Source organism: Cebidichthys violaceus, unplaced genomic scaffold (genome assembly GCF_023349555.1).
Source record: "Cebidichthys violaceus isolate CVI_PGR_0920_01 unplaced genomic scaffold, fCebVio1.0.p SCAF_9, whole genome shotgun sequence".
Taxonomy (NCBI): Eukaryota; Metazoa; Chordata; class Actinopteri; order Perciformes; family Stichaeidae; genus Cebidichthys; species Cebidichthys violaceus.
The window spans coordinates 3,867,478-3,886,061 of NW_027176975.1; the positions used below are offsets into that span (position 1 = coordinate 3,867,478).

The 18,584-nt window shown below is 41.5% G+C and overlaps 2 protein-coding genes and 1 pseudogene across 2 annotated transcripts in view; 2 read left to right on the top strand and 1 right to left on the bottom strand.

Moving 5' to 3' along the window:
* The window catches only part of mapkapk5 (MAPK activated protein kinase 5), a 14,890-nt gene extending 9,248 nt beyond the window's left edge, over positions 1–5,642 (top strand). The window contains exons 11-14 of the mRNA XM_068704307.1: positions 50–180; positions 334–449; positions 734–838; positions 1,542–5,642. Of these exons, the coding sequence (XP_068560408.1) occupies positions 50–180; positions 334–449; positions 734–838; positions 1,542–1,636 (447 nt within the window). The 3' untranslated portion in view covers positions 1,637–5,642. The remainder of the gene's footprint in view (positions 1–49; positions 181–333; positions 450–733; positions 839–1,541) is intronic.
* A 1,823-nt stretch (positions 5,643–7,465) lies between these two features.
* Positions 7,466–16,025, bottom strand: ostf1 (osteoclast stimulating factor 1). The gene is made up of 10 exons (XM_068704308.1): positions 15,879–16,025; positions 11,569–11,615; positions 10,836–10,886; positions 10,465–10,528; positions 10,337–10,390; positions 9,652–9,759; positions 9,216–9,265; positions 8,304–8,382; positions 7,926–8,024; positions 7,466–7,568 (listed from the first exon to the last, which is right to left on the bottom strand). Exons 1-10 carry the CDS (start codon positions 15,910–15,912, stop codon positions 7,510–7,512), a joined length of 645 nt encoding a protein of 214 aa, XP_068560409.1. The 5' UTR covers positions 15,913–16,025; the 3' UTR covers positions 7,466–7,509.
* A 1,352-nt stretch (positions 16,026–17,377) lies between these two features.
* Positions 17,378–18,584, top strand: part of LOC137867121 (gamma-glutamyl hydrolase-like) — a 5,642-nt pseudogene continuing 4,435 nt past the window's right edge.

An 18,584-nucleotide genomic window follows, 5' to 3' on the forward strand; every position in this document is an offset into this window, starting at 1 on the left:
GAGGCCGTTCTTTCTTCCTTTGCTTACCGTCCGTCCTCTCACCTTCCAGGCGGTAGTCGCTGGTATCCAGCAGGCCCATGCGGAGCAGCTGGCCAACATGAGAATTCAGGATCTGAACGTCAGCCTGAAGCCTTTAAACTCTGTCAACAACCCAATCCTCAGGAAGCGGAAACTACTAGGGTACGATTTGCTTTCGTTCAGGGTTTTGTGTCAAGTTTTCTCACCTTTTAAAAAGTTTCGAAATATAATATAGTTCATTTCTGTTTCTCTTCATTGCCTTTTCTCCTAATTGCGTCAAAGATTGAAATGTGTGTCGTTGCGTTTACGCCGCAGCCCCAAGCCCAGTGACGGTTTCTTCATTCACGACCCAGAGAACGGAGGGGAAGACTCCAACGTCGCGCTGGAGAAACTACGAGACGTCATTGCACAGTGTATATTACCGCAAGCCGGTCAGTAGACGCGCGCTGATGTCGAACTGTTAACGAACTAGACTGACAGAAAACATGTAATCTAATAATAATTACAGGCTGGGCAATATGGAGTCGAGCAAATTAAATGTTTTGTTTTTTTTACCACATACCTCTATCAATACTGTGACGATATATAGTAGACGTTCCAAAATCGATGACGACATCACGATATCGATCGTGTTGATACTATGTTGTTCTCTTGCCAATGTTGAATCGCTCTGAGAGAAAGCGAGGCGCCGCTGACGTGTTTTTTGTTTGCGCAGGAGAAAACGAGGACGAGAAGCTGAACGAGGTGATGTACGACGCCTGGAGGTTCAACAGAGACTGTAAACAGCTGAGAGACGGCCTGCAGGGGCTCAGCTGGGACGGTCGGTACCATTTCATCCCGTCCGTGTCTGACGGTTAAAAGCAAAGCGGCTGTTTTGACAACTGGAATTCGCCTGTAGTTCTCATTCGTCTGACATTAAGCTCTTGAATATGTTCCTCTTCCCTCACAAAGTAATCATGTGGCTAATTAATGACGCCACACATTATCTGGCCTTTGTGTTTCCATATGACAAAAAATAAATACGCCAGACATTACACTGCAGTTCAAACAGGAAGTGATCTCGACCGGCCGAGGACTGATCACTGTCAGTAGAGCCGCGACCGTTGGATTCACTGTTTATGCAACGATCTGCTGCTTTTCTTTGTTTTGTGAGACAACAAATGGAACATTTTGTGGTTTTTATGTTTTATACAACAAACAATTAATTGAGATAATTAGCAGATTGATAAAAAAAATGTAAATGACTGTACAGCTTTAGTTATTGGAACCAAAATGTCTCCATTTTCCTCCAAACATCAACGGTAAACAAGTTGAATATATGAATATATTCTAATTGGAATCATGAGTCGCTTTGGTTAAAGGATACGGTGAAAAAGACAAATGATCCGTTTGTGTGAATTGGTTAAGCAATACAGTCTTGATACCTTTTTTCCAGGTGAAAGCATGAATCATTCACTCATTCATCGGTAGCTTTAAGTTGTTTATAGCCACCAGGTCCCTAACCACCAACCTCTTCATTGCAGGACGATCCTTCTCCGATAAAGTCGACCGCTTGAAGTTGGCTGAAATAGTGAAACAGGCCATCGAAGAGAAGACGAACCTCCAAGAGTGTCATTAGCGAACGCTGTCTTTCTATCTTCTTTTTATATTGTTTAATATGACCCTTTTTAACCCATATCTGTAAAGAGGCTTTTTTATGTAAAATAATGCGCTAATTTTTTTTCTTTTTCTTTTTCTTTTTTTTTTTTCATGAATTCACTTGCAAGACCTATTGTACAGCTGTAGATATATTTCAAAGAGGACTATGATTTTTTTTTTTTTTTTTTTTTTTTTAAATGGAAACTTGCAAAGAACATTGAAAAAAAAACTATATTTTCATTTTTGCAACAAAAAAAAAAGAGAAAAGAAGAGAAAAATCAGTTAAAGAAATTATTTTCTGGGAGGGAATTTTTATTAGCTGATTGTCCGAGGCGTCACATGTTTTATCCCAGTTATTTCACTTTATTCTGTTTTTCTTTTAACCATCCTAATTTAATTTATTTAAACAAAGAGTTCCATTATTTTATACCTTACCTGTAGCCTGGCAGCGGGGCTCTAAAGTCCAGTCGAGCTGTCTACGATTGTTCTTCCACACACTCTGATTCTGAACCTTTAAATTATATGAATCCTTGTTTTTGTGTAACTTTCCCATGAACCTTTTAGTTGTGTAGAGGCCAAGGCAGACTGGAGAAGGAGGTGAAAGAAAGTGTCAAGAATCGACGAATTGCATCCCCAAATTTAATTTAGTCGAAACCATTTTCTTTTTTTAAGCTGGTAAGAGATCAAAGCAGACTGAACAGGTGCATTTAGATCATTGTGTTTTGACAAAAAAAAAAAAACAACCTAAGGTTCACTTACTAGCTTTTTAAGGAGCTTTTAACTGCCTCACCAGCTTCTTTAGACAGTTTATTTTTAAGATGAGGATGAAAGCTCCAGTTAAGTTAAGACTTTATTGTCAAATAGTTTCCGAGGTCAAAAAATGAACTTTCAGGCTCAACGAGATCCACGTAGGTTTCACTAACTAGCTCACCTCAGACACATGAAGTACGTCGGGTACAAGGAAGTGAATCATCTCATGTAAAGGCTTTTTTTATACGTCTTCCCGTTTTCTAATGTGATTCTGAAAGGTCTTAAGGTCAGTCTTCAGCTGTCGAGCTGTGAAACGGCCACAACCTGAGAGCTGCTTTGACTTAAGACTTGTGTTTACTGGAATTCAGACCAGAGTCCGTTAACGTTTTAAGTCGTTGGTTTTTTTTTTGGTTTTTTTTTAAAGGAAGAAGACTGCTTGTTACCTGAGCCAACAGAAACAAAAACACTGAGGGGGGGTTTTCAGCATCCTTCAGCAGGTTTCATTCTGATACAAACTCGCAGTGCTACTGAATGTGCAATAGGGCAATAATTTAATAATCATGTATTCGTATTGTATGCATGTACATGGTAGTGAGATGCGTCAGTATTCATTTCAATGGTCTGAATACCAGCAAATGCTCCCTCCCTTCACTCCACCTCGTCCTTCGGTCGTCAATGAGTGACATTTTTGCTCCAGTCATATCTGAATTTATTTCTTCAAAGAGGGGTTGAAAGAAGGGACTCTTGTTCAGTGCCTGATTATTTCTTCCATAATGTTTTTGTTTTGTTTTAAAAGTCCTCAGAATTTATGAAATTCCCCTTTTTGCTGAGGTCTTATCTTTATAAGGAACGTATACATTAACGACATGTTTTACCTTTTTTTTAATGAGAAGATACGTTTTATTCTGAGTCTTCTCAAACATAGGAGGAATATATTGATGCTGTCCAGTAAAAAAAAAAACATCTGAATAATCGGATGTTCTTTTTAAGGAACTGGATTATCTGTAAAATGCATCGTAGCTAAAAATCACTGTCTTATCTTATGGACAGGTTGACGTTCTGGAGACACGGGACAGTGATGATCTGTTAGGGCCATGAAGGAAAAAAGTGTTTTTTTTTTTCTTATTTAGGTTTGGCTGGAAAAAATATGAGAGAAGTTAATAATTACTAATGTGATTGTGAGGGATCCTTTTTGATCCGTCTCTAATGTTTTTATTCATACAGCCTCTCTTTAAGTCTTAATGATATCCACAGCTTGTGTTTTTGAAAAGGCCTTATTATCACACAAATAAGTTGTACGCTCAAATGTGCCTTGTCGACGGGCTGGCGTCTTCATTCTGCACCGCTCTGATCAGAGGAGCTGAATTACAGGGTGAAGGGGACATCGCTGTACGTAGGGATGTATTTCGGCTTTGATTTTTGCTTGTTTTCATGTAACGAAATGAAGGCTTTCATTCCACAAATAATCGCAGCCTACTTGGTTTTGGCAAAAAGTCTTTTGAAATGAATATAAAGTTACATATCTGGTGAAATTCTGTCCTCTTCAAAAAAGAAGAGGGTTCATCTTTTACTGACACATTAAGGGAATAGTTCGACATTTTGGGTAATGCTGTTATTTGCCGTCTTGCTGAGGGTTAGCGAAAACTTAGCTGGAGCTAGCATGCCGGTTAGCTTAGCATAAAGACGGGGAATCAATTAGCCTGGGAACAAAATCTGGCCTCCAGCACCTCAACGCATCACATCGCAGTAATCAGTAGTTTAAAAATGTTCTCGTAAAATCAACAGTTGCCAGTCGGACCATTTCTTAGTCAAGCACATTTGATCTGCTGGTTTTTGGGTAACGGGCCGAGACAAAAAAAAAAAAAAGAGTCCGGCATTAAATAGAGACTTAACAGACTTTTATTTAGATTAAAAATCGTTGAGATTTTTACATTTAGAAGTTCATGTCTTGAGCTTCAGAGGTCCCTGGTGTCTTATAGTTAATCTGAAAAATATGGTAGTGATGTAAATCTTCTCGCCACAAAGCAAATTAAGCACATTTGTCAAAAAAAAAAAGTCAAACTGTTGCTTTAATGCGCAGCCGTCAAGTATTGCAGAATCAACAGAGCTCTTTACTTAAAGTGGAGCTAATGCTGCCGCTTTGTTTTACTTTGACCATGTCTACGTGTGAGTGTGTGACACTATGTAAATGAAGTGTGTGTGTGTGTGTGTTTGGGGGGGGGGGTTCAGTCCTTCCTTGTATTACTGGAGGCCTATAAATTAATCAGAACCGCTTCCCTTTAAATCAACTGCACCCACAAATAACAGAATCCGTTGCTACCCGGGTGAGCATTGTTGTTGAAGGGCAGTGTATTTATCAGAATTTCGCACCGCTATAAGTCGAGCCATAAATCTTGATACTGATACTCGTAACAATGAAAAGCCCAGGGGAAAGTCTGCTGCTCGGTCTGGCTCAGTGTTCCTAAATAAATCCCAGAGGGGCGTGTTTTTTTTTTTTTTTTTTTTTTTTTTTTTGGAAGAAGACTCTGCCTCCCTCCCCTCACATCCTCTCACTGAGCAGTTGCTGCTGCAGGATGCCCTCAGTCTGACATTCAGCTTCAGACACACATCACAAATATTAAAAAATAAATAAAAAGCTTCTACTAGTCACTTCCTCTCTCTTATCTGCTCAGTGAAGAGGGACCAGGTTTCACATTTTTATACCAGGACAGATTTATTGTCCCCTACATGGATGCTGACTGAGGATAAATAACCTTTTTTTTTTCCTTTTTTTTGACCTGAACTGAAAGGCAGTTGAATGCTTCTAGTCAGCACTTGCTACTCTTGATAAATACCAGTTGCTTCCTCCGTTGTGTGTGTGTGTGTGTGTGTGTGTGTGTGTGTGTGTGTGTGTGTGTGTGTGTGTGTGTGTGTGTGTGTGTGTGTGTGTGTGTGTGTGTGTGTGTGTGTGTGTGTGTGTGTACTCGTAAAGTACAGAGAGGTGGGTTTTTATATGTTTTTGAGCAATTCCTGTTTATGTTAAGTCAGGAAGAAATGTGTAAGAGTTCGGGGCCTTCTCTCTGTTTCTGTCCTCTCTCCGGCCTGGCAGTCATGTAGCATGTACCTGAATCCCTCACGAGAGACTTGCTGTATTTCTGTCGACACATCTATTTTTTTTTTTTTTTTGTTGCCCTTTCTGCCTTCTTTGGAACATCATCAACATGCTGACTTTGTAATAAAGGAATTCTTTGACTTTTGATCGTTTATACTGTGTATTAATGTTCATTGGCGTGCATTCCTGCTCTATTCTATACCGTCTATGAGTCATGAAATTATCAATTGAACCCGAGCGCCCCGCCCCTCCCAATTACCGTAATTACTGTACATTGACAAACACCAGAGAGCAACATATTTCGTCCTGCGCACCGCGGTAAGAAGCGGCTCATCGCAAACCGATTCAAACATCAACTACACATGAGCGCACAGCTTTTGCACACTGCACTCCCGCATCGAGGAGCCCGTCAGCCTTCAGCCTTGCGTGTGAAAACGCGGCGCATGTCTCGATCTCGTGGATGTCCACGAGACCAGGTGGTATTGTGTATGCAGAGGTATGATTGATTCTTTTTTCAAAACAAAAACAAAACCCCTTGTCATTGCAAAGATACACTTCATGTTGGGCATGTTATTTGTGAGCCAGAGGCCGAGGGGTTCAAGAGTTCGCAGCCCACGATGGTATTACTTTACATGTAAATGGTTTGTTTGCACACTTGGTGAGTAATGAGAGGAATTTGGCTCACTGTGAGAAGCTTTGAGTAATTCATTATAATCTCAAGTAAGGCTTCTGTAACTTGGGAAAAAAATAAAATCTAAATTCTGACATTTCATTTTACAGTTGCGTGTGAATTTAATGTAAATGTTTAAAAAAAAAAAAAAAAAATCTACTCAAAAGTGACATTTTAAGTTAAAAATCTTTTATTGTAGATTAAAGAGAGAGCAGATAGAAATCTAGAACAAAATCATCTTAAGAATTTCACAACCTCAGAAGACAAAAGCATGTTCACATTGATCCATAACGAAAGACACACTTTCTATGTCACACTTAAGGCACTTTAACACACATATCTATATCTCTATATATATTAAATGTGTGGGAAAGCAGCAACAAAAAACAAACCAGAAAATAGCTCCCAGAATGGAATCACACCATCAAAAGCTTGAAAGATGAAAGAGTCATTTAACAGGGGTTGTATTATTTAATCAAACTGATCATATTAATAGGAGTGCAGGTGTTATAACGGATCAGAACATGTGCAGTGCAGGTGACTTTCATGAATAATAATGAAGGAGGGGGAGGAATATTGCGGCCCGTACGAGACAGTTTACAGACCCCCCCCCCCCCCCGTTAGGCCCGTTTACCGCACATTACACATGACACCCACTAATTTGACCGAGCAGATAACACAAGGAAACCTCTCATTGGGTCCCTCAGCACTTCCCATTAAAAGAGGAAATAGTAAGGTTAAATACAAAAACGTTGGACCGTCTCCCAAATGTACATAAACAGATCTCAATTGTGCCGAGTTGTGACGGCGCTCTAAGCTGTGAGAGATAACGCATTTCAAATTCCTTTAGGGGTGATTTTGTGGTTCAGCAATTCCAAGTGGAGCATTAAAACTTAACTAGACACAAACCAGACCAATCTTTTAATCTGCGCTGGCACTTTAATGCCCAGTGTTAAATGGTGTTAAACACAACCTCTATGTTTGGAATGTGTTTTCTTAGAGCTTTGGCGCCTTCTCCATTACAACATACATTATGCCTCTCGGTCCCCAGCGTGCAACATCAAAGACAAATCCCCGGCAGGTTGAAATGCACTTGGCAAAATTGTAAAAAAAAAAAAAAAAAAACGCCTCAATTCAAAGCTTTTGGATTTGACACTGAGGTGTTTGCACAACATAATGGAACTAAAATGGAGTTACGGTTGGAAAGAGAGCCGCAAATCCATTTTAGGTCTGTAATAAATCTCTCTGAGCTCCACGACCCCCTATCCCCCTATCCCCCCCCCCCCCCCCCCCCCTCCCCAAACCAAACAGAAGACAGTGAAGATGTTTCGACAGGACCGGCTCAGTCCGAGTCCTCATCGTCCAAATACTCTTCAGCGTTGCTTTGTGTGCGTGTGATGTCTGAAAACAAGAGAAATTAAATGACAATTAATGACAGCAATATTGCAATATTTCACCGCTTATATGCATCTGCAAAACCTCTGCACTTTACATTATTAGCGGCCGTTACGTCTGTTGCATCTTTTGCAAAATGAGTTCCTACGCATGTGGCGAGAGTCACATTCATGGTCCTTGATGCGCTGATGCTGGTGCTCCTCTGAAGGATTGTCTATTCTGTCCACTGACAGTCAACCACAGTTCAGTAAAGAAACCGCATATTATTCTGTTCCCTGTGCGAGTGTGTGGCTCTCAGTGATACTGCGTGTGTGTGTGTGTGTGTGTGTGTGTGTGCTGCCCCCTAGTGGCCGCTGTACTTACTGCTTCCCTGCCTCCTTTTGAGAAGTGAAGCACACATTGGGTTGGTGGACATCTCCAGAGCCAGCTTATTCTCGTTGTTCCTGATGTCCGTCTTCGGATCTGAAACAAACGCAGTCGCACTAAAAGACTAGAAAACCACATACAGGAAGACACAGAGATCAAACTCTGTGTGTGTGTGTGTGTGTGTGTGTGTGTGTGTGTGTGTGTGTGTGTGTGTGAGAGAGAGAGAGAGGAGGCGCACAAACCGTGGACAGTCAGCTGGTTATCGTTTCCTCTATTTGGAACCACACATTCTCCTTTTATGGTTTGATAAAAACCTTTATTTTCTTTTCTTCATACATTTTTTTTTAAAAATAGGAGACGAGGCTCGACACTCACTCTTGGTCAGCAGCATTTCCACAATGTCAGAATAACCCTTCCAGGCAGCGGCGTGCAGAGCGGTGTCCCCAAGTTTATTCTGAAACACAAAGCAATCCACATCAGACCAAAAACGCCCCGACAAGTCTTTACACTGTGTGAAACCACACCCAAACCACAGCGCTACGAAAGAAACTGTTACGTTTTGGATGCCTGACATACAGATAGGTGACAGATGCACAAAGTAATACGTCGGGCCCCATCTAAAACATATTCCTTCATTCAGTGTTTTGATGATGGTGGTGGTGGAGACGTCATCAAACCACTGAGTGATCCCCTTTGTGCTGTATGCATGTATTTTAGGCGTTTCCCTTTACTTGTGTCACCCATCCTGCAGCATCACGAACAGATCAAGTGTTACTCATGCGTCTGTGGGGGGGGGGGGGGGGGGGGGAAGACAACTTCCTTTCATTTGCTTTTCTCCACAGTACATCACTTGGTAAAGATAAAATAAATCACAAAGCACAGTGGGCCTGTGTAGACTATCTGTAGACTATCTGTGGGATACTTCTTGCAGGATTATTTGAATCCATTTTTTTTTTAGAAATGTAATATTTTCCCCCTCTCTTGCCTCGTCCTTTCCTCATGTGGACACATCGGGGGTGTGGTCAAACGTTCCCAGAATGCACAGCATCTGTCCTCGCGCTGCATCGCTTCTGTTAGATATCTTTTAAAAACAGTTTTATTTCAGGTATGTTATCGGGTCTATTGATGAAGAAGCTTTCATCGTGTCCCCATTCTGCACATGTTGCAATATGGAGATGTGCTGGGAAATCAGGGAACAGCATCCAGATGTTTTGGGACGCATTAGTTAATCTACTTTCATGCCTGAGTGAGTTTTTTTTTTTTTTTTTTTTTTAAACCCAAACCTACCTGCTGGTTGAGCTCCACATTGGGCTGGCTTAGCAACACCTCCACCACATCTGATACAGAGAGAAAAGAGAATTAAATTAGAAAAGAGAACTTCGAGCAACGGATTGAGTGAAGAGTTGGACATGTATCGCATTACAATCACGTGGGAACAATGGAGGAACACGGAAGAACTGGAACACTTTCATCGGCTAACTTCCTGTTTTTTCTGTACTTCATGTAAAATGAATCTTCCAGTGTGTCACAATTCAACATTTATGGGATTACATTCAGTCACTGGCTCAACAAAGTGCCGTACACAATCCAGCCCAGCCGTCACTGCTGCCAGCCGGAGAAATGATGAGTTTGTCAAAAGAAGCGGACGTTTATGAGGCCTGAATCCATCCTGTGTTTATCGAAAAGTAAATCTTAACATGTTTTGAACGCCACAATCAGTTACCTTTATGTCCTCCGTGGCATGCCCAGTAGAGGGGAGTGTTTCCTGCTTTATCCAGACCGTTGATTCCAACCTTGTTTTCCACACATTCCCTCAGCCAGCTCAGGTTACCTGTTCAAATGAACAAATATGAGCACGCACGCACGCACGCACACACACACACACACACACACACACACACACACACACCACACACACACACACACACACACACACACACACACACACACACACACACACACACACACACACAGAGAGACAAAAAGAGAGAGAGAGACAGAGAGACAAAAAGAGAGAGAGAGACAGAGAGAGAGACAAAAAGAGAGAGACAGAGAGAGAGAGACAAAAAGAGAGAGACAGAGAGAGAGAGGGAGACAGAGAGAGAGACAAAAAGAGAGAGAGAGAGAGACAAAGAGAGAGAGAGAGAGAGAGAGAGACAAAGAGAGAGAGAGAGAGAGAGAGAGAGAGAGAGAGAGAGAGAGAGAGAGAGAGAGAGAGAGAGAGAGAGAGAGAGAGAGAGAAGGCTACTGGTAATTCAAACAGTGTAACAGCTCTTCATCTTAACAGAAAAGACATGATCAGGTCAATGTTTTTGTCTGACTGTCTTGGATGTCTTCGACGACAATGTGACACAAAAATGACTAAATAAAGAAACACTGAGACACAGACGTGTAGATGGTTGTCGCACCTCGTTTGGCTGCTTCGTGCATTGGGTTGTCGATGGACTCTGCCTGCTCAGCCACTAAAGAGACAAAACGAGACTATTAGTGCATCATCTAAGATTCACCATTACGGTTAGTTTAGTTCACTACTCACCATAGTTACTTGGAATGAGTCCCGTCCTTCCTCGGCATGTCCCCTTCCACCAATTACTGTCACTCTGGGGGTAATAGTAATGCAGATGTCTTTGTATTTTAGATTTAAAAAAACAAAAAAATCACAGAGGTAGATGTGTGGAGACGAACAGGACACAAAGGAAAATGTTAGTGACATAAAGAGGGAGGGAAGAAGGAAAGGGAGACGGCTTTGACTGTAAGGTGGAAAATAGAAACACAAAAAAAGGGAGACACAAAATGCAAAGTGTGCAACACTGAGACTCCAAAAAAAGAGGAAGAAGAAGTGCAAATTAAGACTCAAACTAAATGGGACACGGAGAGGAAGAAAAAAAGAAAAGAGGCTTTACTCACTGTGTCGGAGATGTACAAAAAGTCTCCTTCTTCAAAGAACAGCTCGTCCGGCTGAAATAAAAACAAAAGGACAACGTGACTCTGTGCTTCATGCCTTCGCAGGATTCTAAAGACTGACTTTTGTGCTGCATTGTATCCCCTCATTGTTCACCACCTACTGGAATAATCCAGACCGCTACATTTGAACGTGGTTTAACCCAAAACCGTTGACGGAGGACATAAAAAAAAAAAAAGGGATTAGTGACACAGTTTATTCTCCTATTTATTTTGATAATAAATCTATTCATAGACTAAGTCATAAAAGCTGGGGTAGGCAGTTTTTTTTTTGCCATCATTGGGCAACAATTCTAGCAGCAACAGTTTCTCTCCATCTCTGCAACGCTTCACAGACACTGATGTGTTTTATTGCGTTTATTGTCAGATTCCTCTTTTAATAAATCTTTCTTTTTTTGGGTTGCTTTTGCGGTGCAGGCAGTTGCTGCCATTGCCGGAATAAGCAACTTTTCCTGCAGGATGTTCTGCCTTTCAATCTGGCTTTTACCATCTTTTATTCTGCACAGCGATGTAAATTGAAATGCTCGTTGACAGCTGTTTCATACATTGAAATCCATGGAAGAGGTATGTCAAATTAATAGATATTGAAAATAAAAGGACGGACTGAACGAACAGGTTTTTCCAACAATCATCAAATATTAGAAAAACAAATCCATCCAAACCAACGAAAAGCTCTTACCGTTCTGGGGTCAAAGGTGAACAGTGCTCGGAACACCTTGACTTGGCCTAGTTGAGAGAGAAAAAAGAAAAAAAGAAAATTTGCAAACTGTTAGTGGAACGTTGACTTCATTCCTGTATGCAAAAAAGAGTGGTGAACAGAGAACACTGTGCTGGAGAATATAAATAGAGAACGTGAGGTGGAGCCACACATGCTACCACTTAACAGCTCTGTAGAATAAACGGCTTAGTGTCGCTACAATGAGGCTACAGGCAGAGTGTAGCCTCAATGTAGTCAATTACTCTCATGAAAGACTGTATATAAGAAGTGGACGCAGTCGTCGTGACGTCGCCCACTGGTTTGTGGACTTTGAAGCCTCAAATTTGGCATTTTGGACGTCGCCATCTTGGTTGTTTTTTTTTTGCAACCAGAAGAGGGTGGAGCTAAGTACGACCTCACACTGAAGAATACGTTTTAACCGACCTGTCAATCACAAGGTAGCCCCGCCCCTAAAGCATACCCCCGCTTTATGGTCTATTTTACTCTAAACAGGACCATAAATTACTAAATTGAACATCGTTCTGTCTTGAAGAAGACTTGAGATTATAAAGTCGTGTTCACAATGTTTACTGAGTGAGAAGAGGAGAAGTGAGGTCATTTTCTCATAGACTTCTATACAATCGGACTTATTTTTGCAACCGGAGGAGTTGACCTCTGAAAGGCCGAAGAACGCAAATTTAAACTTTTCAGAAGCGGCGGTTGCTGCCTAAATAAAATCAGAGAAGTGCAAAACATCATCAATCAGCTCACTTAAGAGGCAGCAGCAGCATGTGGCCCTGCCTGAGCAATGCAAGACACACAGCGCCTCATGTCTGCGTCCACCACACACACACACACACACACACACACACACACACACACACACACACACACACACACACACACACACACACACACACACACACACACACACACACACACACACACACACACACACACACACACAGCTGTGAGCGGCCCTGAGGTAGCTGCCCTCGGGACACGTGACGTGGAGCCTGACGTTAGCTCTGCTGCTAAAAAGGCTACCGGAGCGAAGGCGGCCTCAGCCGACAGCTCAACTAGTTCATGGAGAACGACACAAGAGCTTCACGAAGCAGCGACACATTTCACAATCACTAGGTTTTATTTAAACATGGCTACCAACTATTGATTTGTGGGACTAAACGAGGGCTGAAGTTGTACTGTACAGTTGCTGAATACACACAAAGTTCACTAAACAGACTAATGAGCTCGACACAACGAAAGCCAAAGTACCAGCTTCTTGTTTTTGGTTAAACTCAGAAATGTCTCACAAAGTCTGCAGTACAAATTATTCTGATTTGTAAATAAACAATAACTCGGCGCTTCACTATTGACTTCCCTTTCAAACGATTGTTCTTGTTCTCCAGGGCCTCATTGGATATGTCAATAACAATGCCACACACACACACACACACACACACACACACACACACACACACACACACACACACACACACACACACACACACACACATTTATCTATTTGTTTGTTCTGTTTTAATCAGATTTAACAGGGATGAAAGCTGCAAATTAGCTTAATAAAAATTAGCATACATTATTTAAAAAAAATATATTTTTTATTCTGTGATGTTTTTATATGCTGTAGAGTATTTGTATTCTCAGTGAGTTCGATAAACTAACAAATGAAATAGACAAACACGTTCAAAGAGAACGATCGTCACCAGCTAGAATTTGAATAAAGAGTAAAAAAAGAAACTGCTGACCCATAAAAAGCCTCTCTCAAAATGTATTTACTGGTGACACCGCGTGACGCATTTAATTCTGGACGTACAAGTCTGGTAAATTGCAGATTTGCTTGAGCGAGCAGGCCTAAACACTGGGAGAGAGCTGTAGCTCCCCTGTGCTGTTAGTCGGGCTCTCTGTTCGGCTCTCACACTGCCTCAGTGTCTCAGGAAGAGAGACGCTGCACAAGCTCAGGTCTGTTCGACACCGGCAGCCGTGTCTGCTCTGCAGGCCCGGTCACGTCCCCTAGAACACACGGAGGCCTGTGCCGACTAGTCCGCCTTCTCTCAGGATTTCAGAGCCCGGGGCTCATACAACGAAGAAGAAGAAAAAAATACAAAGAAAAAAAAATGTCCTCAGAGTGAGCAAAACATTTGTCAGTATATTTCTTTTTTTTTCTGCTTGTGGGCTTTTAGATGATTTCCAGCTGTGTTAGTTCATCGCAAGAGCAACTCCAACAGTCTGGTCTTTCCCATTCCTTCGCAAAGCCCAACCCCCCCCCCCCCCCCCCACAAAATAATAATAAAAAAAACCCCATCAAAGCCTCCAAAAATACGACACCAAAAGAGTCATTGGGCGCAGACACTTTAATGTCTTACGCCAGAGAACGCACACATTGCCCTCTACAATTCCCTGACAGTAATCCTCAACACAAAGAAAGTAAACCCACAGGTCTGGTCCTGTTAGTTAGATTACATTGTTCAGGGTGCATGCAGCCATCAACCACTGAGAAGACTTACATGGGACCATGTACTCACCGAAAATAAAAAAGGTTTTAATTGATCTTTGTAGAGAGATTCTATTTTTTTTTTTTTTTGTACTTTGTCTCCTCAACATGTCCATCAGAGGACAGGGACCTTATCTTAGAAGGATACAACTGCAGCACCACATGACAGCATCTCCTGTACGCCGCTCACAATGCAGTAAAAACTCAGCCATCCACGTGAATTACTGCTTAGATAGAATAAAAAAAAAAAAACGACATCAGTCGTGCGAGGCCTCTGACTTTGTCTCATAAAACCGAACACCAAGCAGGCCATCTGTCAGGACAGGACGGGACAGGACGGGGGGACACCGCCGTCTCAACCAGGTGCGGTGTGTCATGGGAGGCCGCCTCGTGAATAAACTCGACTGTACGAACGATAATGACGCGTCTGTCGATTTTGCTCTCTCGTTTTCACAGCTGGCAGGCCGAACACAACGCACTGTACAGTGTTGTCCTGGTTCGTCCGCTGCGTGACTTCAGAGCTGACGTCCGGCGCTCCACGGCGGTTCGCTTCTTTTTACGTCTGCCTGACGCACAGCATGTGACCTGGAGAGAACACACACTCTGCTGCCCAGTTTAGCAAGTATCAGAATCAGAAGAAAATAAAAGAAATATGAAAATGTACAAAAAAAAACACAGTGAACAAACAAAAATAAAAGTATGTTCAAACAAGTATATTATTAAAGTGTCAAGTGTATATGAATAGAGAAAAAGATGTGCAACGGTGTGAAACAGTAAGAAGTTAATTCATTCAATTCATTCATTCATGTGGAGTCATACATCATCCCTGCAATAAAATCCGGCCTTCGTGAAGTTTGTGATGCTCCGTTTTTCTTTTTTGTTCAAACTGTTTTAGAAAAGTGTCGCTTCAACATTGTGGTCATTTTGTGGTCCGTTTCTAATATTCTGTCCATCTCAATATCTGATGTTGAGAAAGAGAGGAGTGTGTGTGTGTGTGTGTGTGTGTGTGTGTGTGTGTGTGTGTGTGTGTGTGTGTGTGTGTGTGACACACTGGAAAACTGAGCGTAGGTTTTACTGGTTTTTTTGTTGCTTCTCACATGAACTATTTTTAAAGTTGTTTTTTTTTTTTTTACACCTGCCATGACTTGTGATGACACCTGCTGCGCAGAAACATACAGTTCTTTCACAAAGTGAGTGCAATGCATTGCACGCAGCCCACACGCGTGCTTTGAACTCACCTCAAATGTCTTCTTTTTTTGTGTTTTTTTTTGTTTGAGTAATAAGACGCATTTCCTATTCTCTGGGATGGAGTCACCAGAAACAGTTTGACTGAGCGTGCAGGAAGTTGAGCTGCTGTCATCGAGCACGCGGACTCGTCGTCACCTCCTAACCTGCCCGACCTACAGGCCACTCAATGATTGCACTCTTCTTGCATACGAGTGATGGGAATAGGGAGTCACAGCGGCCTAATGCTAACAGTTGGATTCCCCCCCCCCCCCCGCCCCCCGCTGTCAATCAGCAGTGAAGGCGCTTTTACCAAACTCCACCGGAGCGCTGGTCCCCTCGGTCATGACGCATATAGTCACATGAATCAAGAGTTTAGGAGCGTTCCGTCCACCGTGTCATGAACGTATTAACCGCGACAGGAATCGGCAGAACTCCGCTCACCGTCCGCCCATTAAGCTGACACCGACAACAAGGTGTGTAAGCCTTTGCAAGAGGCGAGAGAGTTTTCGGGCTACGTTTTGAACTAAACTAACCTTCGCGGCGTCGTTCTTACCTGGCTTGGCCGGCTTGGGAGGTGGCTTCGACATTTGCGAGGCTCGGAGGGTAAATATAAGCGAGACCCGCGGTGTGTTACTTCTGTCACGAAACGTCGCTGGTGGTGCGAGAACACTTCGCTATCACTGCCAATGAGGAAGTGCATGTAGCACCATAAGGGGTAGCGGAAAAGTTCTGCTGCGCATGCGCACAGTTTGACCTGTGAAATTCGTTTTATATGCAGTAACTGATAGAGAGATGGATAGATAGATAGATAGATAGATAGAGAGATGGATAGAGATAGATGGATAGATGGATAGATAGAGAGATGGATGGATGGATGGATGGATGGATGGATGGATGGATTGATGGATAGATGGACAGATACTCTGTACAATGTATTTATTTGTTGTATTTACTTTCTTTTTCTTATCATTTATCAAGATTAATTCATTTATTTCTATCACAATTACATCTTTTTAATCCTCTTCTTTTAATTTGTTTTGCTCTTCATAATACTTCTTATATACTTCTTATTATTTATCACTATTTATTTAATTCTATTAAATGTTTTATATGTATATATTTATTTGAATGTACTATTTTTATATTACTTTAATTATTACTTAGCCATTTATTTATATCATATACACACACATATGTATATATTATTATTATCTTATACATCACTTACTTTACATATTGAACCCTGAACTTTTTGCACAATTTATTCTATTTATATTTGATATATTATTGAATTAGTTTCCACATACTTTAACTCCGACAGGCTTTCATTCAACAGGACCCTGTTGTAACGCCATTGATTTTACCGTATACCGTGTACTAAATGTTTGTCTTTTGACGTAACAGCTCCATCAGCGAATCACGAGCGCCCCTACGGCGGAAAAGCGCGAGTAAGTAATTTACAGAGTTGTTGCAGGCAGCAAGTGGCCGCTAACATGCCCGTGTGCTAGACACGTCTGCACATCTAGCAGTTTAATATAGCAAGCACTGCAATGAAGACACTAGTCGTAGGAGTTGGCGGGTAAGTAGGATTGTGTTGCTGTGTTGACCTGCATGCCTTTTGTTGTTGTTCTCGGGTCATTTCGCCTCCAGCCTGTTGTTGGACCTCAGTTAGCATTTTGCACGCGTCAGTTTATCACACTTATAAAATATAAAGTGGAAACACTGGTTTGAGTCTTTACTCCGTACTTCATTTAACAAGTGGTGGTTTATTGTGTAAGCTATAAGTGGGAAGTACAGGGAGACAAGACAGCAGGTCACAGAAAAGCGCACGCCTCCTATATTTAATGACACGTTAATAGAATCGGAATCAGAACCGTTTTATTGCCAAAGTATGTTGCACAGAATATGAATTTACTAGGCGGATGCTGCATAACATTAAACAATCGACACAAAATACAAGACATGATTTAGAAATAGAAACATATTGAAATGTACAATAAAATATACAAATATGGTAAATAAACAAACAAATAAGAGTAGACAAGAATATACATGCAGTGGGAGCAGCTGAGAGGTCATCAGGTCAATACAGCACGTGACGCCATGTGGCAGATAAGAGAGTCAGTGAGAGAGGTGAAACGATCAAGATGTTTGTTTATTCTGACATTCATTCACTCTACATACCTGCTGGCCAGTGTTAAGACAATGAAGGGTTATTAGAAAATAGGCTTTAAGAAGGTTAGTTAGAGTTAAATGTTATTTTTTTGCAACCATAGTTTGTTTGTAAATGAAAACATTCAGTAGAAGTATTTCAGGCACACCCTGCGGACAGATGTGTAGATGCATTACATCTGGATGCCCAAAATGATTGCATTTTCAATAGATTTAGAGCAAACTGTGTGACGCATGTCTTATCTTAAATTGGTAATAATTCACAGTGTTCAAATAATAACATACCAGGTTGAAAGCAATGCTTCACTCGTCTCTGTGGTTTATTAAAGTGTGTTGCACTTTCCGAGAGTGGTTTTGGTTGCACCTCTGACCACACACACAGCAGTGATGTCACAGTGTGCTAATTACAGCCTGACTGATTTTTTTTAAGGCGGATAGAATTTATTTAACCAAAAATATGTGCTGAATGTGACATTTTAGAACATGAACTTGTCCATTAGAGCCCGACCGATGCAGGATGTTTGAGGCCTAGATTGTCCCAGATATTCAGCAGATATTCTTTTTCTTTTACATAAAAAATTGTCACACCTGTATGTCAAGTTGGGTTTTTGTCCTGTCTCCACGTTTGTTTTGTGACTTCCTGTTTTATTTTGGAAATTAACTCTCCTCTCGTTTCCAGGTTCCTTGTCCTTCCTCATGTGTCACCAGTCTGATTGTCTTCCCTGATTCCTGATTGTCTCCACCTGCTCCCCCACTTCCCTCATGTGTACTTATAGTCTGCGTCTCCCCTTGTCCTGTGCCAGTGTGTCATGTCCTTTTGCCTTGCACACCCGCCTTATGATATCAGCAAGTCCAAGCCTGGAGTATTGTCTATCCCGTTCTTGTTTCTAGTTTCCTCTGTAAGAGCGACTTTGTTTTGCATTTTGCTATTTTGATCATTCAGCTCTTTGAGTCGAATCAGAGCTTTTTTATTTGTAGTATTATACCTTCCTTGCGAAGTGATTTTTGGTTTGGCTTTTGCCCGTTTTAAACTTTACTGCCCTTTGAGTTAAATCGGAGTTTTTTTTTTAGTTCTGCTTTGTTAGTT